Source organism: Somniosus microcephalus, chromosome 3 (assembly GCF_052327205.1).
Source record: "Somniosus microcephalus isolate GS21.2 chromosome 3, FLI_Smic_1.0, whole genome shotgun sequence".
Classification (NCBI taxonomy): Eukaryota; Metazoa; Chordata; class Chondrichthyes; order Squaliformes; family Somniosidae; genus Somniosus; species Somniosus microcephalus.
Window position 1 is genome coordinate 267,031,747 of NC_140989.1, and position 20,215 is coordinate 267,051,961.

The window sequence follows — 20,215 nt, forward strand, 5'->3', positions numbered from 1 at the left end:
TTCAGTTTTAAAGAAGATAATGCAAAGCCCATTGTGCGTATAATAAATCTGTAATTTCAAGTTATCAAATTCTCTAGCATCGCTACTTGTATAATAACCTTTTTGTAAATTAGGCTTCCATGTTTTAAAGAGTATTAACTTTGTGGAAAAATCAACTTCCGACATGTAGATGTTACACTAACGCTATTCAATTATGTTCAATATTTATTCCACATGCTCCTGATTTGTGTCTATTACATGTGCTTTCCCCTCCCTTCCAGTACCCCCCATTTTAAAAGCGCTAATTTTTCTTCCCCATTTTTGGATCCAACCACTTCCCAACCCAAATGACACGCAAGTGATCCCTTCTGAGACATGTTGACAATGGCATTCTTAATTGTGTGCACACTTTCTGTGGGGAAATGTGTAATCTGTGCCCAGCAGTAGGCCCTGAAGGCATGGCTGAGATTGTATCGGGAATTATGGGTGCATGTCCTAATCATACATGGCACAAAGCATTTGTTGGTGCACCAAGCAATGCACACTGCCCCATAGATTTTATTTTTCTGAAGCAGTAATTAAATATGGCTTTTATATATTACAGCAGTAGCTCCTGCATTTTTATGTTGTCTTTTCAGCTTGGTGTTGCTTTCAGAACAATACCTAAAATGTTGATTTTTAGTTATTGATCAGAAGTAGATGATGCTTGGTAAATTGTCATTGTTCCAAATTTCAAAGTTTGAAAAAGCCTAGTTCACAGAGTATGTGCCAACTTAAACAGAAGCTAGACTCCTTCAGAACAGTACCTTTTGCCAGTCAATAGCTGCGTTACTGAAGGGCTTACCATGTACATCTGTGAAATGTGGAAACATACTTGGTGAGGATAGATTTTACACCACATGTTCATTTTGTTGTATCGCTAAGGCACTGGAATAACCCCTGCTGTAATTCTGTCTTGAACACTGGCAGTGCCTTTTATGTGAGTTTTGTAGTCCAGATGGAATGCTGTTAAAAAAAGATGGGTTCAGGTCTTGGCAACATTTTACCAGCTTAGTGAATCTCTGGGTATCCAATTTGGAGAAGCCTAATTGTGTGCCATTTAAAGCAACTGCATTAAAATGTTTATAATGGAAAAAAAGTTAAATAACCTTATTCAATCTTGTTAAAAGAAATGTGCATTTGGAAAGAACATCCTTTAGAAAATAAAATGTGATTTTTTATTTGTATTTGTTACCTGTGGGGTTCACGCACATCTACAACAATAAATGCATTGGTCTCTTCTGTGATGGTCATTTAGTTGATGTTGTTTATTGAAGCATTCTCACCTGATTGGTTAGAAGTATGTATTAATTACAGCAGAAGTTATTCCAGTGCCTTAGCAATACAACAAAATTAACAAGTGGTGTAAAATCTATGTATGTACTATTGGTAGATTTAGATGATTGAATTGTTTGAGACAGTGAGACTCCATCATAAAAGCCCACATTCCTAGAATGACTTCAACTGCTACATAGCAATGTCGCAAAAAGGTTATAATGAATGAATGTTCCAGAACATTTTATTATCTCCGTCAGAGCACCATGCTTTAATTAGCTCCCTGCCCTCTTCAGATGCAACACACTCTAGAATGCTCTTTATAACTAAAGTTCACATTTTAACAGCTTTGTTTAAAATCTCCAAACTGGCTGTTTGGCATATGACCTCTTTAACAATCCAACTAAATGAACTATCAGCTGAAATGTAGGAATCAGGTGGTCCTATTTTGGGGTAGGAAAGCCTCAATCTAATTCAAGTGCTTGGCCATTGTCTTGTGTGTGTCAATGTGGCTCAGTTGGTAGGGCTCCCTCTTTTGGATCAGAAGATTGTGTTTTTGAGTTGGTGCATAATCTAGGCTAACACTCCACTGAGAGGGTGCATAATCTAAGCTAACACTCCACTGAGAGGGTGCAACATTGTTGGGGCTACCACCCTTCAGATGAGACAAAATCCTTTCTGCATGTTCAGGAATACGTTAAAAATCCTATGACTTAAAAAAAAAAAAGTCAGCAATTCTCCCAGTGTCCTGCCAATATTCTTCCCTCAACCAGTACTATCAAAAAAGAACCATCATTCATCTCATTGTTGTTTCTGGGTATTGCTGGTGGCGTTGGTTGCCATGTTTGCCTATATAACAGCTACTGCGTTCGAACAGTAATTCATTGTGTGAATCATTTTGTAATATTTTACTAATGTCATGAAATACCATGGGCTGGATTTTGCCAACCCTGGGGAGGCGGGACTGCCGGGAAAATGGCACCCGCCCCCAACCCGCCTCTGCACCATCTTGCCAGGAGGTGGGTAGCCGACCCGCGCCAGGTCCCGTCTCCTTGGAGGTGGGAAGGGATTACAGCCACTTAAGGCTCCGGACCCCGCCAGGGTCACCGAGGTGAGTAGTGGGTCAGAGGGGTCCAAAAGTGTGCTGTGGAGGTGAGTGATGGGTGCAAGTGTGGAGAGGTGAGTTAAGTGGAAAGTGTTAGGAAAAAGTGTACTTGCCTTTGTTTCTTCCTGCAGGCTTCAATCGGTGGGTATGCAGAGAGTCTCGCACCTCCGCGGCAGAGATGACAGATGGCCATTGCATTCTCCAGTGCAACAACCATCTAATTTCTGCAAAAGGAAGAGGTTTGATGAGGTCTTGAATTCAAGAACTCCTCAAACTACAGAGAATGTCACTGTTTGACAGCTTCACAGAGCTGTCAAACGATGACAATTCATCTCAAAATTTTTTGACAGATGTAATGTCATACGTTGACGTTCTCTGCAACCGGCTTTCCCTTAATTGGCCTGCTAAGCCTGCTGGGTCAATAAGGACAATCAAGGGAAAATAGCGTGGGTTGGCCAGAAGTTGATGGAGGCGGGACTGAAACCCGACAAGTGGGAATCCAGCCCATATAAATTCCAATTTAAAAAAAAAAAAAAAAAAAAAAATTGCTTTCGTTATGCCTTCTGTTCTAACATGGCTCATCTTGAATCTAGATAATATGCACATTAAGTTTTTTTTTATGTGTTCAGATCAGATTACAGATACCATTTAAATATCTAGTGAAACAGGCACTATGAAACTTAAATATTTACCTTGGTATCTATCATGAATAAGTGCTCCTTCAGGAATATATTCCAACATTCACAGTTCTGCATTTGTTTAGACTTGTATTGTGACTTGGAATGTGTGAATGCATCGAGCAACACTTGGATATTTTGATACTATTGCCAATGATATAAATGCAACAACTTATGATGTATTTGAAAGAACTGAAATTACACACTTCACTTTTCCTCCATGCTTAGAAGCAGAAGTTTTTTCAAAAGCAAACGAATGTCTGGATGTTTAGCAGGAATCCAAACTTTTGCCATTCAGAATCTGCAGTCTGCACATCCTACAGGTATCTCCATACAATACTACTTCTGTATATTGTGGATTCAGTTCATTAATACTGTTTTATTTTCATAAACTACAATGAAAACTTGAGTTTTTGGCATTTATTTCCATCAATTTTCTCTCTTTACCCCCATCCCGCTCTTGTCCTGAAGGTATTAACTCTTTGCTGGGATATAGTTCCATGAGCACCGATCATATTCTAGTTAGTGCCTGTTCTTTATGTAGGAGTCTAGATGGTGTTGGCAGATATTCTGTCTGGATGGCACCACACCCAAGTCCAATCCTGTCCATATTCATGCATGCCCTGCAGTGGCCATTGGATAGTTATTGGGAGCAGAATCCCTGGCTGCTGCTAATGGGAGAAAGGGAACTAGATGGACCGTAGTCTTTTTTCATCTAGGAATTCCTACGTTCCTAATTCTTTACCCTCTTCCCTAACTCCAGCATTCTGAAGCCAATTGTAGTGCCATCTCAGCAGAGATTGGCTCACTCTGCACAGACTGGAAACAAACCTGGGACGTGGGGGGTGATTTTATCAATGGGGACGTGATGGAGGCGGGAAAGCTGCTTGTCAGGTTTTAGTCCCGCCTCCAGTGATGTCTGGCCAACCCAAGCTATTGTCCCTTGATTGGCCTTAAGCCTGCCCAGCGGGCTTAGCCGGCCAATTAAGGGAAAGCCGGTGATAGATGACGTCAGCGAATGACGTTTCATCTGTCAAGATTTTTTGACAGATGATTTGTCATCGTTTGACAGCTCTGTGAAGCTGTCAAACACTGACAATCTGTCTTCTAAGTTGAGTCCTTGTACTCAAGACTTACTTAGAAAGCTTTCCTGAGCAGAAAGCTGCTGCATTTAAGACTGCAGCAGCCATTCTGCTTTCTCTGCTGGTGAGATGAGGCAGCTCCGCAGCCTAAAGGGATGAAGCCTGGAGGAAGAAGCAAAGGTAAGTAATCTTATTAAAACACTTTAGACTCACCTCACACACTTACCTCTCCACACTTGCACTCATCACTCACCTGCACACTGGACATTTTGGCCCCTCCGACCCCCGCAGATCCACGGCTCACCTCGCTGACCCTGGCGAGGTTTGGAGCCGTTGGAAAGCCCACACTTTACAGCACAAAATAGGGATTAGCCAAAAAACTGTACTAATCCCCTTCCCGCCTTGAGGAGACGGGACCCGGCGTGGGTTGGGGACCCACCTCCTGGGAAGATGGCACGGAGGTGGCTTGGGGGCGGGATGGGTACCTGCTCCCAAATTCTGCCATTCTCCTGGCAGTCCCGCCTCCCCAGGGCTGGGAAAATCGCCCCCATGGTATCCCAAGTTCAGCTACCCATTGCCTTAACATGGGAATTGCAAAATGAAAAAAGAAATTACATCATTTCTGTTTCTCAAGGGCAACCAGGGATGGGCAATAAATGCTGGCCTTGCCAGCGACACCCACATCCCATGAGCGAATATTAAAAAAAAAAAAAAAATCTCCCGAGGGAGTCTATTCATAGATTGACCACTCGCTCACTGAAATAATGTTTCCGCAGGTTAATTTTGAATTTACCCCCCTTCAAGCACAGACTGTGTCCTCTGGTTCTACTGTTCTAGACGAGGTGAAACAGCTTCTCATGGTCTACATAATCTTGTCCTTTTTAGAATCCTAAAACCAGCTGAACCGATGGGGGGGGGGGGGGGGAGCAGGGGGAGCAGTACTTCTTTTAAAACTGTTGGCCTGGTCGGAGGCGTACCTCCGGAGTATGCCTGCGTAAAGGCCCACGGATCCCAGGGACGCAGACGTTTCGGAAGCGTCCCTGGGATCACATGGGCCAGATCCTCCAATCAGAAAGGACGATTCCTCATATGCTTATGGTGATTCCATTTACGAACGGAATCCCCATGAGCATATGAGGAATTCCCAAATAATAAAATAATTTATACAACTGGAATAAAAATTAATGTTCCCATTTTCAAATTTAATTAAAAGTCCCTTCAATAAAGCATATACTGTACAATAAAAAAATTAGTTTAAAAAAAATAAAATAATTTTAAACATTTTAATCTGGTCCAATATTTACGTAAATTAAATTTTTTAATGAAAAATCATGCACAAACATTTAAAATTAGTTTAAGATTTATATTAACCCTTATGCTGATGAAAGCAGGCCCTATGCCTGCTTTTGCCAGGCTTAAGGGTTTCGTGGGCATTTGCTGGGCAGTACTGTAGTTGGGCAAATAGCCAGCTAAAGTGATTTTTGGGTCGGTGCAGTAGATCTGTCAAGGCATACCTTGACAGATTGCAAGTTCCGGGTTTTCGCGCATGCAGAAACCTGGAACTTGCGGTGCCTTTCTGATGGCTTCGTATGCAGTCATTGGAATCACAAATTCCAGGCCATTATTTTACAGGGAGGGAATGTTTAGGTAATTATTAAACGTTTGACTTGTTTCAATTTCTGCAGCTACTAAATACAGACCTATTAATTTGAATACTTCTGACACAGGACCTCATTTCTGATGCATGTGCTAAATGTGACAGTGGTTTGTCGACATTAAATGCTTTTATTCCAGTGTAGTTAAGATTGTTTTAAAATTATAATCTGAGTACTTGCAAAGTTGCTGTTGAAATTCACAAAGTAAGAATATTGGAAACTTTTTCATGTAGTTTAAAAATTGTTTCTGTTTTGAGTTTGTGCTTTTTGAAAGAAAATTCTTGAGTTTGTTCTCACCATGGCAACTCTAGATGCCGCATTTATCGTCCAGGGCAGTTGCCAGCCTTGATGAGCTTGAGGCAACACAATAGCTCCTCTGACGAGATGAAGAATGCACGTAACCGCTGAGTTATTTCTATGAATTTCAAGTTGCACAGCAAGTGGTTGGTTAAATTTTACCTGCTTTAATGTGTTTCTCGACAGCTGGGAACGCTGCCATTGCAAGGTAGATGGGCCTCAAGTAGAAACCGCTTTATTTCCCATAACGGCTTCATAGATTTTCCCAGAATGACTGTTCGATGTCTTCTTTCATGCTGCGCATAAAATGTAATGGCTCATCAAAATCAAGAGCTGGGGCAAAATAAATTTATATGTACTGTAGGTTTTGTTGTGGAAGTTATTTTTCTGTATATCAGTTAACGTTTATTTTACGTTCATTGGTAAAGCTGGAATCTTGAGTCTTTAAATTAAACAGTTACTCAAGTGTTTTCACTGATGAGATTGTTTCCATTTTGAAACAGATCTACTGAACATTTCTCAGAGTATATGCGTTGCAGTGTCTGAGTCGACACTGCCTGTCGTATGTAAGGAAATTTTAGGTGCAGCTGTTGATTTTCTGGGACGAAGTCATTCACCACAGGAGAACATTCCTGATAGACTCATCGCTGACCTCTTAACCATTCATAAGGGGACGATGGAAATCTCCAATACCTATGAACAATTAGATGAAGAAAGTCAAGAAAATTGTAAGTCTACAATTCTATTTATTAAAAAGAAAATTGCATATAGTTTTTTTTCCTCCTGGAAATACTTTGGCACTTACTAGAACTAAAAGGAGAATGCAAATAACTGCATGTTTTCAGTGATGTCATGAGACATTTATTTTGGGAATTGCACAATAAATCTGAGCTAAGTAGCTCTCCATGGTGTGAAGGGGATGGTAGTGGAGGGGGGAAAGCACTTTTTAAATGACAAAATTAAACGACTCCTGGAGTAATTTCTCATCTCTTGTGCTGTTCAATTTACTTGTGCATAATTTCACATTGCAATCTTACTTTAATGACTCATTCTTTTACTTCTACATAGTGTTCACCAGTAATCAAGCCATGCAATCTTACTGTGTCAGAGCTACATCAACTTTTGAAAGGGTGACCATTCTAGTGAAGCTGTGGGTAGACACTGCCCCACCAGACACTTGCTTTGGGATGATTGAAGATGAGCTGCTTGGGGAAGTTAGAACACTGGGTAGAAACTTACAACTATTATTGCAGGTATGTATTGCTCATTTTCTGTGTGCAAGGCAAAGTAGAAGAACTTACAATAGACAAGATTAAGATTCAAAGTTGTGTCTCAATTTTTATTTTTCCCATGATCCTTAACTGTAATATTTATGACTCCATTAACGGAGAGACCATATATATGCTAAAAGACATATTAATTGTAATATAATTTTTCAATAGCACATAAAGGTCTTGCCTCCATCTTGAAAGTGTCTTCCACTTGTGCTTTAGAACAGTGAGATGCTGGCAAAGTAGTTTTGGTATACAGGAGGAAGTCTAAAACACTTTCAGTATCTGGTTATTTCATCTGTGAGCTACTATATCAGTTTTTATAAATACCTTCGAATTACAAAATAAATGTTTCTTTCAAGGTGGGGCTACTTTTGTGCTTTTAATACGGTCATTAAACATTCCCAGGTCAGATATAGCATAGTCCTGATGCAGATTAGAACTCCTGTACTCTAGTCCAACAGGATGCCTTAACTCCAAGCTCAGCATTACTTCCAATGCTAATGCAAACTTATCCACTTTTCTATTTTCCATATAAAGTATTCGTATAGCTTCAATGCCAATAAATATGTGTTGGTATAGGTTCGTTAAAAATATATATATTAATTATACTCTTGGGGGGGGAAAGCTGAATGATCTGAAGGATTTGTGGATTCAGGCTCACAAAACATTAAAAGAGCACCTCAAGTACATAACTCAATAAGAAAAGCTAATGGAATACTGGCAATAGGTATAGAACCTAAAAATCAAGATGAAATAGAAACGGTGGGGGTGGGAAGGGGGTGGATTGGAGAGAGGAGGGCCATAATTATAAATGAAATGGGGTCAAGGAAGATTTGGGGCTAAAAATTGAGTAGCGCCCCATTTGGGCCGCTAACTTCGCCAGGGCGCTACCTTTAGCTCCCTGGAAAAATTAGCACCCCTGCAACAGAAATTGAGTGGTTGTGCTCCAAGAGGGAAGCGGGGCGCTACTGGAAGTGCCCTGCATCCCTCTTGGAGCGCTGTGAGTCAATATCGCGGCGCTGCGGCACGTCAGCCGCTGTATTGCAGGCCTTCCTCTCCTTAAAGGGGAGGGGCCTTGCGCAGCGCGACCGAGACCCAGCTGGGTCCCCGGCGATTGGGAGTGCCCTTGCGCAGCGCGACCGAGACCCAGCTGGGTCCCCGGCGATTGGGAGTGCCCTTGTGCAGCGCAACCGAGGCCCAGCTGGGCCCCCGGCGATCGGGAGTGCCGGCAAAAGAGCCCGGCACTCGGAAGTGCTGGGCTTTTGGAGCGCAGCCAGCCCCCCGCGGGGGGGGCGGCATTCAGGAGGACAAGGGCGCAGGCAGGTGCTGGCAGGCGGCCAGCAACAAAAATGGCCACCCTGCACCTCGCCTTTAAATAGTGCCTCCCCGGCCACAGGTAGCCCCCCTGACCCCGTCGGACATGGCACCCGGCGGTAAGTCAGGGGGCGTGCGCGAAGATCGCGGCCGGGGCGCTGCGCACGGCAATGACGTCATCGCCTGCAGTGCAGCGCCGTGGGGCGCTACCGGCTAGCGCCGCCGCTAACCTCCCGCTGAATTTCGTGGGAGGCGTGGACGGCGCCGCGCCTGGGCACTAGTTGCTTTGCGCCCCGTTAGCGGCCTCTTAGGATGCTAACGGGAGGCGCAAAGCAACCTAATTTTTACCCCCTGATAATTTAAATTCTGTTAGACCAAGTTCCAACTGTGATAATTTTATTAAATAGTACTTGAGCACAAGTTTTTAAAAATTGTCTCCTATTACCTTGTAATATGCTTTTTCTCAAGAGGAACTTTATACCGTACAAGCCAAAAACACAAACTGCTGGAAATCTCCTTCAGGATTATGTCTAAAATGTCATTCTGCCTTTTCTGTCTGCAGATACTGAGTTACCTTCAGTGTATGTTCAGCATTTTCTGTTTTTATTTTGGCTTTCCAACACGTGCAACTGTTTTGTTAATTTATTTATAACATTTTATTAATATTGAATGAAGGTTTTACATCAAATTTGAGTACCAGTGAATTTTTATTTTAATATACATTTTTGTCCATGTAGAAGACGTCTGAAAGATGGAGAAAGAATTGTTAGCGCTTGTTAATCCATTTAATTTAAATTAATTAATTTAGTATCTTGTTGCAAGCTGATGCCTGTTTGTGTGTTTCCAGGGCTGTGATTCAGACATTTCTTCTATGGTAATGGAAGCTCAGAACAAAATAAGCCAAACAATTAGAAGACTTGTAAAGCACATAGGTCATTTGGCAGCCTTCTCAAGTATGGAGCTGCATTTCGACGAAGAGAACATAGATGAATCACCCAGTTACAAGGTACCGTGCTTTTCCAATAATGAATAAAAAAACGTTCCAGGCATTGAGAATTCAAAGAATAATGTGAATTTTGTTTCTTGCCCATTTTAAAGAAGTTTTGTGTGTTTGAACAGTTAAAATGTGCAGCACTATATCAACTGCAGGTATATTTTAATTCTGCCAGTCTCTAAATACAAAGCAGAAATAAAAGAACAATCTGGGACGATCACTGGAATGTTTGCCAGGTCCATCACGTTTCACTTTCAGCTCGAGGGATGGCCAATCTTGTGCCACCCTAAATGTCCCCCCTGATAATCAGCCTGAAGTGTATATTCTTCTGGAATGGATGGTACTGGAATAGAAGAACTCAAAATTAACTTGGTGCTTAAAATAATTTACTAAGACTCCTAAGTTCCTGGACTATTCTCAGTTGTGACAAGTAAAGATGCCCCTTTTTCAGGCACTGTAATCATCAATAAGTTTTATGGGTAGATATCAAGCTTAATTTAAAATATCAAATCTTCCTTGCCATCATTTTATATAAAAAAGATTCATTTATCTGATCTGTCTACTTTTCTTTCCCAATGACAAAGTCTCAGCATTACAATTAAGTGTGATCCTCCAGCAATGATCTGTATGGCACAATCACCTCCTGGAGTCCTCCAGTGATCTATCCTTGGTTCCCTCCTCTTCCTCATCTAACTCTGTGATATCATCCATAGGCACTGGGGCAGCTTCTAAATCTACTTTTACTTCTCTACTAATTGACCCCACAACTATCTTTGTCCTGCAAGACTGCTTTTTGACTGTCCTGAATGAGTCAACATTTCCTTCACTAAACATCGGGAAGACCAAAGCCATTGTTTTCACCCTCACCATAAACTCCGCTCCCTTGATACTCCATCTGCCTCCTTGGCACTTGGGCTGAACCTTGGCATTCCTTTTGACCCAGAGCTACGTTTCCACATCCTAGCCATTACTGTCTGTTTGCTTCTACCTCCAAAATCACCTGCCTCTGCACCTACCTCATCGCCATATCCATCCTTTTGTCACATCTAGGCTTGTCTTCTCTAATGCCCTCTTTGACAGTCTCTCATAGTCCACCCTCCTTAAACTCCAACTTGTTCAAAACCTGCTCACCCCCATCCTGCTGACCTACATTAACTCCTGTCCCCAATATGTTTGAATTTAAAATCCTTTCTTCATCTTCAAATCCATCCATGGCTTCATTGTGCCCTATCTTTGTAGCCTCATTGAGACTTTAGATCCCCTCCAGCACTCTGCATAGGAATAGGAGTAGGCCATTCAGCCATTCGAGTTTGTTCCACCATTCAATTAGATCATGGCAGATCTGTACCATTTTCCTGCTTTTGCTCCCTATCTCGTGATACCCTTATCTAACAAAAGTTTATCGATGTCAGTCTTGAACATTTCAATTGATCCAGCATCCACTGTCTTTTGGGGAATGAGTTCCAGATTTCCACTACCCTTTGTGTGGAAAGAATGCTTTCTGATTTCACTCCTAAATGCTTATCTCTAATTTTAAGATTATGTCCACTTGTTCAGATTTCCCCATCTGAGGAAATTGTTTCCCCTGTATCTACCCCATCAGTCCTCCAACTCTGCCCTTTAGAGCATCTGCCTCTCCTTCACCCCAGCATTAGTGCAGAACCTTCAGCTGCCTCAGCCATATTCTGCAATTCACTCCTAAATCCCAGTGTGCTTCTGCTTTTTCCACTTTAAAAATCTTTAGGTCAAGCTTTTGGTTATGTTCCCCAACAGTCTCACCATGGCCTGGCATCCATTCCTTTATTCCTTTATCTCTCCCCCCACATCCATACTAGGAGTGGTCAAGGCAGGGAATTGGGTCTTCAAATAAAGGAAAATGGAATGAGGGAAGATTAGTTTATGCAAAGAATAGTACAAGCAACAAAAGGTGATAACAATGGAGAATGATATTGTCCATTAACTTCCTAGAAATCTTGAATGCAAGGGCCTACTTTTACATTTTAATACCTCGTAGTGTAGAATCCAACAGTATTGAACTGTATCTGTTCCAAAGCCAAATGTAGTTTATGTGAAATAAATTTGATTACTGGAAACAGCTGTCCAAATAAACAACCTGACTTCAAATATTTTAAAAATTTGTCTTTTTAAAAATTTGATACCGAACTTAGGCTAGGTTTGAGTCGTCATGTTCTGTTATTTCTGTGTTCTGAATGTCTTCACAGAGGAGTATTATGGCCTGTCTTTTTGAGGGGGTAGAATCTGGAATGGAAAGTCTCCTAGATGCTGGCCTAAAAAGAACAAAGGAACATCAGAAGCTGCTGCAAAGACCATCATCGAAGATGGAGGTAATGTGACTTTGTTTAAAACTCACTACCTGGTATGTCAGGTCTGCAAAATATAAGGTGTTGGATTGAATTACAAAAACATATATTTTTATTTCCGTAATTGCTTTTCTAATACTGATATTGAAATCCATTTTGAGTTCTGCCACTTTGCTTCCATATCTACACAATGATCAGGCTTCAGTGCAATAAAATATGCTTTCTAAACCTACCTGTATTATTGCTGGATATGTTGGTTTACACTAGATATCATATACTGTGATCTAAGTCTGCAAATTAATGTGTAAAGTGCAAATATTGGAAATGTTGCTTTGATCATAGGTCTAAGAGCGTTAAAAAAACAAGCCTGAAGGCTTTGTGTCTTAATGCGAGGAGCATTCCTAATAAGGTGGATGAATTAGCTGCGCAAATAGAGGTAAACGAATATGATTTGATTGGGATTACGGAAACATGGCTCCAGGGTGGCCAAGGCTGGGAACTCAACATCCAGGGGTATTCAATATTCAGGAAAGATAGGCAAAAAGGAAAGGGAGGTGGGGTAGCATTGCTGGTTAAAGAAGGAATTAACACAATTGTAAGGAAGGATATTAGCTCTGATGATGTGGAATCTGTATGGGTAGAACTGAGAAATACCATGGAGCAGAAAACGTTAGTGGGAGTGGTATATAGACCTCCAAACAGTAATGCGGAGGTTGGGGATGGCATTAAAAGGGAAATTAGAGAAGCGTGCAATAAGGGCACAGCAGTCATCATGGGTGACTTTAATCTACATATAGATTGGGCTAACCAAATTAGTAACAATACTGTGGAGGAGGAATTCCTGGAGGGTTTACGGGATGGTTTCCTGGACCAATATGTCGAGGAACCAACCAGAGATCAGGCCATCTTAGACTGGGTATTATGTAACGAGAAAGGATTAATTAGCAATCTTCTTGTACGAGGCCCCTTGGGTCGGAGCGATCATAATATGATTGAATTCTTCATTAAGATGGAGAATGAAGTAGTCGACTCAGAGACTAGGGTCCTAAATTTAAATAAAGGAAACTACGATGGTCTGAGGCGCGAGTTGGGTAGGATTGATTGGGGAATGTCACTCAAAGGGTTGACGGTGGATAGGCCATGGCAAGCATTCAAAGACTGCATGGATGAACTACAGAAATTGTTCATCCCAGATTGGCATAAAAATAAATCAAAAAAAGGTGACTCAACCGTGGCTAACAAGGGAAATTAGGGATAGCATAAGATCCAAGGAGAGGACATATAAATTGGCCAGAAAAAGCAGTAAACCTGAGGATTGGGAGCAGTTTAGGATTCAACAAAGGAGGACAAAGGGATTAATTAAGAAGGGGAAAATAGAATATGAGAGTAAGCTTGCAGTGAACATAAAAACTGACTGTAAAAGCTTTTATAGATATATGAAGAGAAAAAGATTGGTGAAGTCAAACATAGGTCCCTTGCAGTCAGAATCAGGGGAATTTATAATGGGGAACAAAGAAATGGCAGACCAATTAAATACATATTTTGGTTCTGTCTTCACAAAGGAGGACACAAATAACCTCCCAGAGATGTCGGGGAACATAGGGTCTGATGAAAGGGAGGAACTGAAAGAAATCAGTATTTGTAGGGAAATGGTGTTAGGGAAATTGATGGGATTGAAGGCCGATAAATCCCCAGGGCCTGATAATCTACATCCTAGGGTACTTAAGGAAGTGGCCCTACAAATAGTAGATGCATTGCTGATCATCTTCCAACATTCGATGGAATCTGGAACAGTACCCATGGATTGGAGGGTAGCTAATGTTACCCCACTGTTCAAAAAAGGTGGTAGAGAGAAAACGGGGAATTACAGACCGGTGACCCTGACATCTGTAGTGGGGAAAATGCTGGAGTCCATTTTAAAAGATGTAATAGCAGAGCACTTGGAAAACAGTGACCGGATCGGACAAAGTCAACATGGATTTACAAAAGGTAAATCGTGCTTGACTAATCTACTGGAATTTTCTGAGGATGTAACTGGTAAAATAGATAAGGGAGAACCAGTGGATGTGGTGTATTTGGACTTTCAGAAGGCTTTCGATAAGGTCCCGCATAAGAGATTAGCGTGTAAAGTTAAGGCACATGGGATTGGGGGCAAGGTATTGACTTGGATAGAGAACTGGTTGGCAGACAGAAAGCAAAGAGTTGGAATAAAGGGGTCTTTTTCCGAGCGGCAGGCAGTGAATAGTGGGGTACCGCAGGGATCGGTCCTTGGACCCCAGCTATTCACAATATATATTAATGATCTAGACAAGGGAACTAGATGTAATATCTCCAAATTTGCAGACGACACAAAGCTGGGTGGGCGTGTGTGCTGTGAGGAGGATGCTGAGAAACTCCAGGATGATTTGGACAGGTTGGGTGATTAGGCAGAAGCATGATAGCGTAGATAAATGTGAGGTTATCCACTTTGGTGGCAAAAACAGGAAGGCAGATTATTATCTGAATGGCAATAGATTGGGAGAAGGGGAAGTGCAACGAGACCTGGGTGTCCTTGTGCACCAGTCGCTGAAGGTAAGCATGCAGGTGCAGCAGGCGGTTAAGAAGGCAAATGGAATGTTGGCCTTCGTAACGAGAGGGTTTGAGTACAGGAACAAGGATGTCTTGCTGTAGTTATACAGGGCCTTGGTGAGACCACATCTTGAGTATTGTGTGCAGTTTTGGTCGCCTTATCTGAAGAAGGATGTTCTTGCCATGGAAGTTCAGCAAAGATTCACCAGGCTGATACCTGGGATGGCAGGAATGACGTATGAGTAGAGATTGGGTCGATTGGGCTTGTACTCGCTGGAGTTTAGAAGAATGAGAGGGGATCTCATTGAAACTTATAAAATTCTGACAGGGCTGGACAGACTAGATGCAGGAAGGATGTTCCCGATGGTCGGGGAGTCCAGAACCAGAGGTCTCAGTCTAAGGATAGCCATTTAGGACAGAAATGAGGAGGAATTTCTTCACCCAGAGAGTGGTGAACCTGTGGAATTCTCTACCACAGAAGGCAACAGAGGCCAATACATTAAATATATTCAAGAAGGAGTTGGATATATTTCTTAATGCTAAAGGGATCAAGGGGTATGGGGAGAGGGCAGGGACCGGGTACTGAATTTGGATGATCAGCCATGATCGCATTGAATGGTGGAACAGGCTCGAGGGGCCGAATGGCCTACTCCTGCTCCCATTTTCTATGTTTCTATGAATCAATAAACTTAGTGAGATTTCAAACCATAGCCCACCATTCACGACTACCCTTTTGAAATTATCACGTTATCTTACACAAGATATTAACGTGAAAAAAGGAAGATTTATGTAGTGCCTTATTACATGGAAAAATATCTGTGCTTTACACAATGAATTATTGCACTAACCGTACCACAAAATCTTTCTCGCTGCCAGCACCCATTCTCCCTCTTTCCCCAAATGCTGTGTTAGGTTGTTGATGATGTTAAACATAAGGTAACTTTTAAAAATCATTTTAGGAATACTGAAATTTTAATTATTCAGGAGAAGCTTATCCTGACAATGGGCCAACAGAAATGTGTTCCATTTTAATCTTGACTTGTGCGACCACTCCTACATTGTTCCCCATAATTTCTGTGTGCATGCTGAAATGTTTGAGATTATTGATTGTTCTAGCTTCAAATCTTTTATCTGCTTTATCATTTTCACCATCTTTCTCATTTCTATAACTGCTGTGCTGTATGTAAAATATTTGCAAGATGACAATGTGTTTGTTAATGCCTCCTAAAGGTAGATCTAATTTTTCCAAAAGTTGCTGTTTGTCATCCTAAATGAGTAGCATTATGAGGTTAATTAAAGAGCGTAAGTAATGAGCTAGAATCAGTTTCGTAAGTAATCCTCATATCCACCGTGCTAGCAGGTGGTGAACATGGCCTTCAAGCAGCTACTTGGTTGCATGGCAACATTGACCTTTTTCTCTTGGTAAATACAGAATGGCAAGTGTGGGAGCTTTGAAGAAGAGTTATTGTATGTTAATGGAGTTAAATGTAAGATGATTTGCATTAAAAGCTTGTTTATTTGGGTGTGTAATGTTGTAATGTTGGCGTATGGCATTGATTCTAGCAATGAGTGATTTCACTCATCACTTGAGATATCTAATTAACCTCATAATGCCACTCATTTAAGGTGACAAACAGCAACATTTGGCTAAATGACAGCTATCTTTAGGAGGCATAAACAATCACCGGCCCCTCCACATTACCCTCCAGAATGTCCGTTCTCTTGTGAATAAGGCCCTTGCCATTCATGACCTTCTTGCGGATGATTGCATTAACATCATGGCCTTGACAGAAACTTGGCTCAAGGGTGACGACACCTTGCCCCTTATTGAAGCCTCCCCACCTGACTATACCTTCTGCCACGTGACTTGCCCCCCTCAGGTACTATTTCCCCCCTCTCTTTCAAATCTTCCATAATTCCCCCTCCCCCTCAAAAAATCCACCCTTGACTCCTCTGTTCTTGCAAACTACTTCCCCATCTACAAGCTCCTTTTCTGCTCCAAAGTCTATGAACGTGTTGTCGTGTCCCAGTTCTGTGCCCATCTAGCCTACTCTGTTTGAACCTCTCCAATCTGGTTTCTGTCCCTGCCACAGCACTAATCAAAGTCAGAAATGACATCCTCTGTGACTGACGGTGGTGCGCTATATCTCCGCATCCTTCTTGACCTGTCTGCAGCCTTTAACATGGTCAACCAGACCATCCTCCTCCAACGCCTCTCCTCCATTGTCCACCAGAGTGGGGCTACCCTTGCTTGCTTCTACTCTTAACCTATCCAGTTGTCGCCAGAGAATCTCCTGCAGTGGTTTCTCTTCCCACTCCCACACGGTTACCTCTGGAAATCTATCCTTGGCTCCCTCCTATTTTTCATCTACATGTTGCGCCTCGGCGACACAATGTCAGGTTTCACATGTATGCTGATGACACCCAGCTCTACCTTATGACCACCTCTCTCGACCCCTTGACTGGCATTTGGAGTTAATGCATTAAATATTAAATCACCTCTAAGCTAGCTTTCTTGCATTAACCAAATCAAATAAGGCATTAACCAAACATAAAATAATTTTTAGGAACAGGAAAAGTTGGCTCAACGAGCCCATCCTTTTCTAAGATCAGCTCCACCTTCTTGCAGTATCTCAATTCACTCCCCCTCCAGAAACTCATTATTCAAATCCTTCACCATAATGGCCTAATTCCCTGGATCCATTTTCAGTTTTTTTCATAGTCTTAAAAACTTGGAAATTGGATCACCTTGATGTCGCCTCTTCCAAATAAAAAGGAAAATTTCTTTAACCATCTTAACTTGAAATTCCTGATACCCAGAATTATTTTTGTTGCTTGTTTCTACCCTCCTCTCCAGGCATTAATATCCTGCCCATGCTAAGTTGGTAAAAATTGCTCATCGTTATGTGAGGTCTGACTACTGCATTATTTTGGTTTGTATTCTGTCCCATGGCTAATGCAACCCAGTACCATATTTGTCTTTTTACTACAGCTAAGTACTTGTTGAAATTGCATAGATTTATTCACTGGAACCCTAGCTCTCTTTCCGAATCAATGTGTCATAGTATTCTATTTAACACACATGTCCTCTTTTGGCTCCTTATCTCCATATTAATTATCTTACACATATTGAATTGCACCTGATCCCTAGCATTTTAATTACAGTATACACGCTAATATAGTGTCCCCTGCAATAATTGTATCTTTTTTAAGACTAACATAGCAGTTGTGTCCTAAATACAGTCTTAAGTAATATTCCATACTCATTTTGACTTGAGGGTATTGAATGCAAAATGTCTGTTGAGATATTATCAACATTTGTGCATCATGTTGCATCACATCCAGATAGTGTGTTGGCTTTAATTAAAAGCTGAGGTCACCCATATTTTTCAGAAATATATTATCTAAACTAATTATTAACATGATTCGTTGAAGAAGATAGATAGATAGATACATAGATAGTAGATAGATCGATAGATACATAGATCGATAGATAGATACATAGATACATACATTACATAAACCGGCCATTCACCGACTGGTCTATGCCAGCCTTCTCCAACCCTACTGCATCTAGCCCTACAAGCCTATCCGACTATTGCTTTCTCCCTTGTAGCGTGTTGCACAGTCTTCCCACCCTTTGGTTAAAGATGTTTCTCCTGAATTCCGTATTGGATTTATTAGTGATTCTTATATTTATGACCTCTAGTATTGGACACCTCCACAAGTAGAAACATTTTCTCTATGCCTACCCTATCAAACCCTTTCATTATCTTAAAGACCTCTATCAGGTCACCCCTCTAGCGAAAAGAGCCCTAGCCTGTTCAGCCTATCCTGATATCCTCTCAGTTCTGGTATCATCCCTGTGAATCTATTTTGCATCTTCTCCAACTACTTTTTAAAAATAATATGGAGACCAGAACTGTGCACAGTACTCCAAGTGTGGTCTAACCATCATTTTGAATGATGTAAACCCAGGAAACGTTATTGTTTCTGAAATTTAAAAGAAGACAGTTGTTTGGTGATGTATATGTAGTATATATGTGCTGGTTTTGTATAATAAATACAGAAAAGAATGACCATCTTTCTTTAACTTTTGAGGTATTTGAGAGACTGAAGAAGAGGAGCATGGCACTATCGGTGTCAATTCAAAACTATCTCATGGAACTTAAAAAGGTGAGGGGATTCCAATGATCTGTGCTTACTGCCACATTACACTTGTATAATTGACACATCTGTTCCCTATCATTTTTGGCCCCAGCGCAACTGTGACCAGAGAATAAATAGAACATGCTATTGAGTGGTGAGCAGAAATAGTTTGACTTACTTGCACACACCCTATTTGAGAAGTGTCGCTATTTCTCTCTTGAAAGTGTGTTGGCCATACCTCTTAACCAGCAGTGAGGAACATTGATTACAAAAAAATGGAGAAAATGATTGAGTCAGGGATGCTTGTTTTTGACTGTGTAATACCTCAAGCCCTAGTTTATATATTATTGATTAGTATAGTCACCTACCTCTTGAAAGTATAACTCCGGAAAGTATTGCGCCAGTTATGCTTGGTTTTTATGCTACACTTTTCTCATTCGTGTTATTATGCGTGGTGACTTGACACCAAAGTGCAATATAAAATGGCTTGTTAGCCAAGTTTTATTTTATTGTTAACAAAGCCATCTGGAAGCAATGGTCTTGAACAAGCAAGGGTGGACAATGACTATTGATTATTTCATTAGCTATTTTCAATTGTTTACACATACACTTTAAGTGGGAGGTTGGTGAGTCGTGGTTTGTAGATGCATTTGAGTACATGTCCTGAGCTCAACAATGGGAGAGGGCAATGAATATATGGTCCCCTACTTGCATTATTGTGAAAATAGAACTGATACTTCACCCTTGGTGTAGCGTAGAAGTGGCATTAATATACCAGTATTTTCCTGTCTCTACTTTTTTCTGTCACTCTTCTTGGTTGTGTTGACATTCATTGTTTTTTGTGAACCACTGCCAACCTCCAGCCCCTTCTATTGCTCTTCAGTAACAGCAAGCAACAGAAGTTTTAAGTAATGCATTTGGGGAGGGCTAACAAGGCAAGGGAATACACAATAAATGGTAGGATACTGAGAAGTGTAGAGGAGCAGAGAGACCTTGGAGCGCATGTCCACAGATCCCTAAAGGTTGCAGGACAGGTAGATAAGGTTGTTAAGGCATACGGGATGCTTTCCTTTATTAGATGAGGCATAGAATATAAGAGCAGGGAGGTTGTACTTGAATTGTATAAAACACTAATTAGGCCGCAGCGAGAGTACTGCGTACAGTTCTGGTCACCGCATTACAGGAAAGGTGTGATTGCACTATAGAGGGTACAGAGGAGATTTACGAGGATGTTGCTAGGACTGGAGAATTTTAGCTTGAGGAAAGATTGGGTAGGCTGGGTCTGTTTTCTTTGGAACCGAGGAGGCTGAGAGGAGATTTAATTAAGGTGTATAAAATTATGTGGGGCCTGGATAGTGGATAGGAAAGACCTATTTCCCTTAGCAGAGAGGTCAATAACCAGGGGGCATAGATTTAAAGTAATTGGTAGAAGGATTAGAGGGGAGTTGAGAACTTTTTTCACCCAGAGGGTGGTGGGGGTCTGGAC

The 20,215-nt window shown here is 41.4% G+C and overlaps 1 protein-coding gene across 1 annotated transcript in view; it reads left to right on the plus strand.

The window, feature by feature from the left end:
* Positions 1-20,215, plus strand: part of LOC147121892 (kinesin-like protein KIF14) — a 54,322-nt gene that overhangs the window by 22,707 nt on the left and 11,400 nt on the right. Inside the window, exons 8-13 of the mRNA XM_085982419.1 lie at positions 3,304-3,398; positions 6,613-6,837; positions 7,178-7,362; positions 9,545-9,703; positions 11,914-12,036; positions 18,682-18,756. Coding sequence (XP_085838545.1) covers positions 3,304-3,398; positions 6,613-6,837; positions 7,178-7,362; positions 9,545-9,703; positions 11,914-12,036; positions 18,682-18,756 — 862 coding nt within the window. The remainder of the gene's footprint in view (positions 1-3,303; positions 3,399-6,612; positions 6,838-7,177; positions 7,363-9,544; positions 9,704-11,913; positions 12,037-18,681; positions 18,757-20,215) is intronic.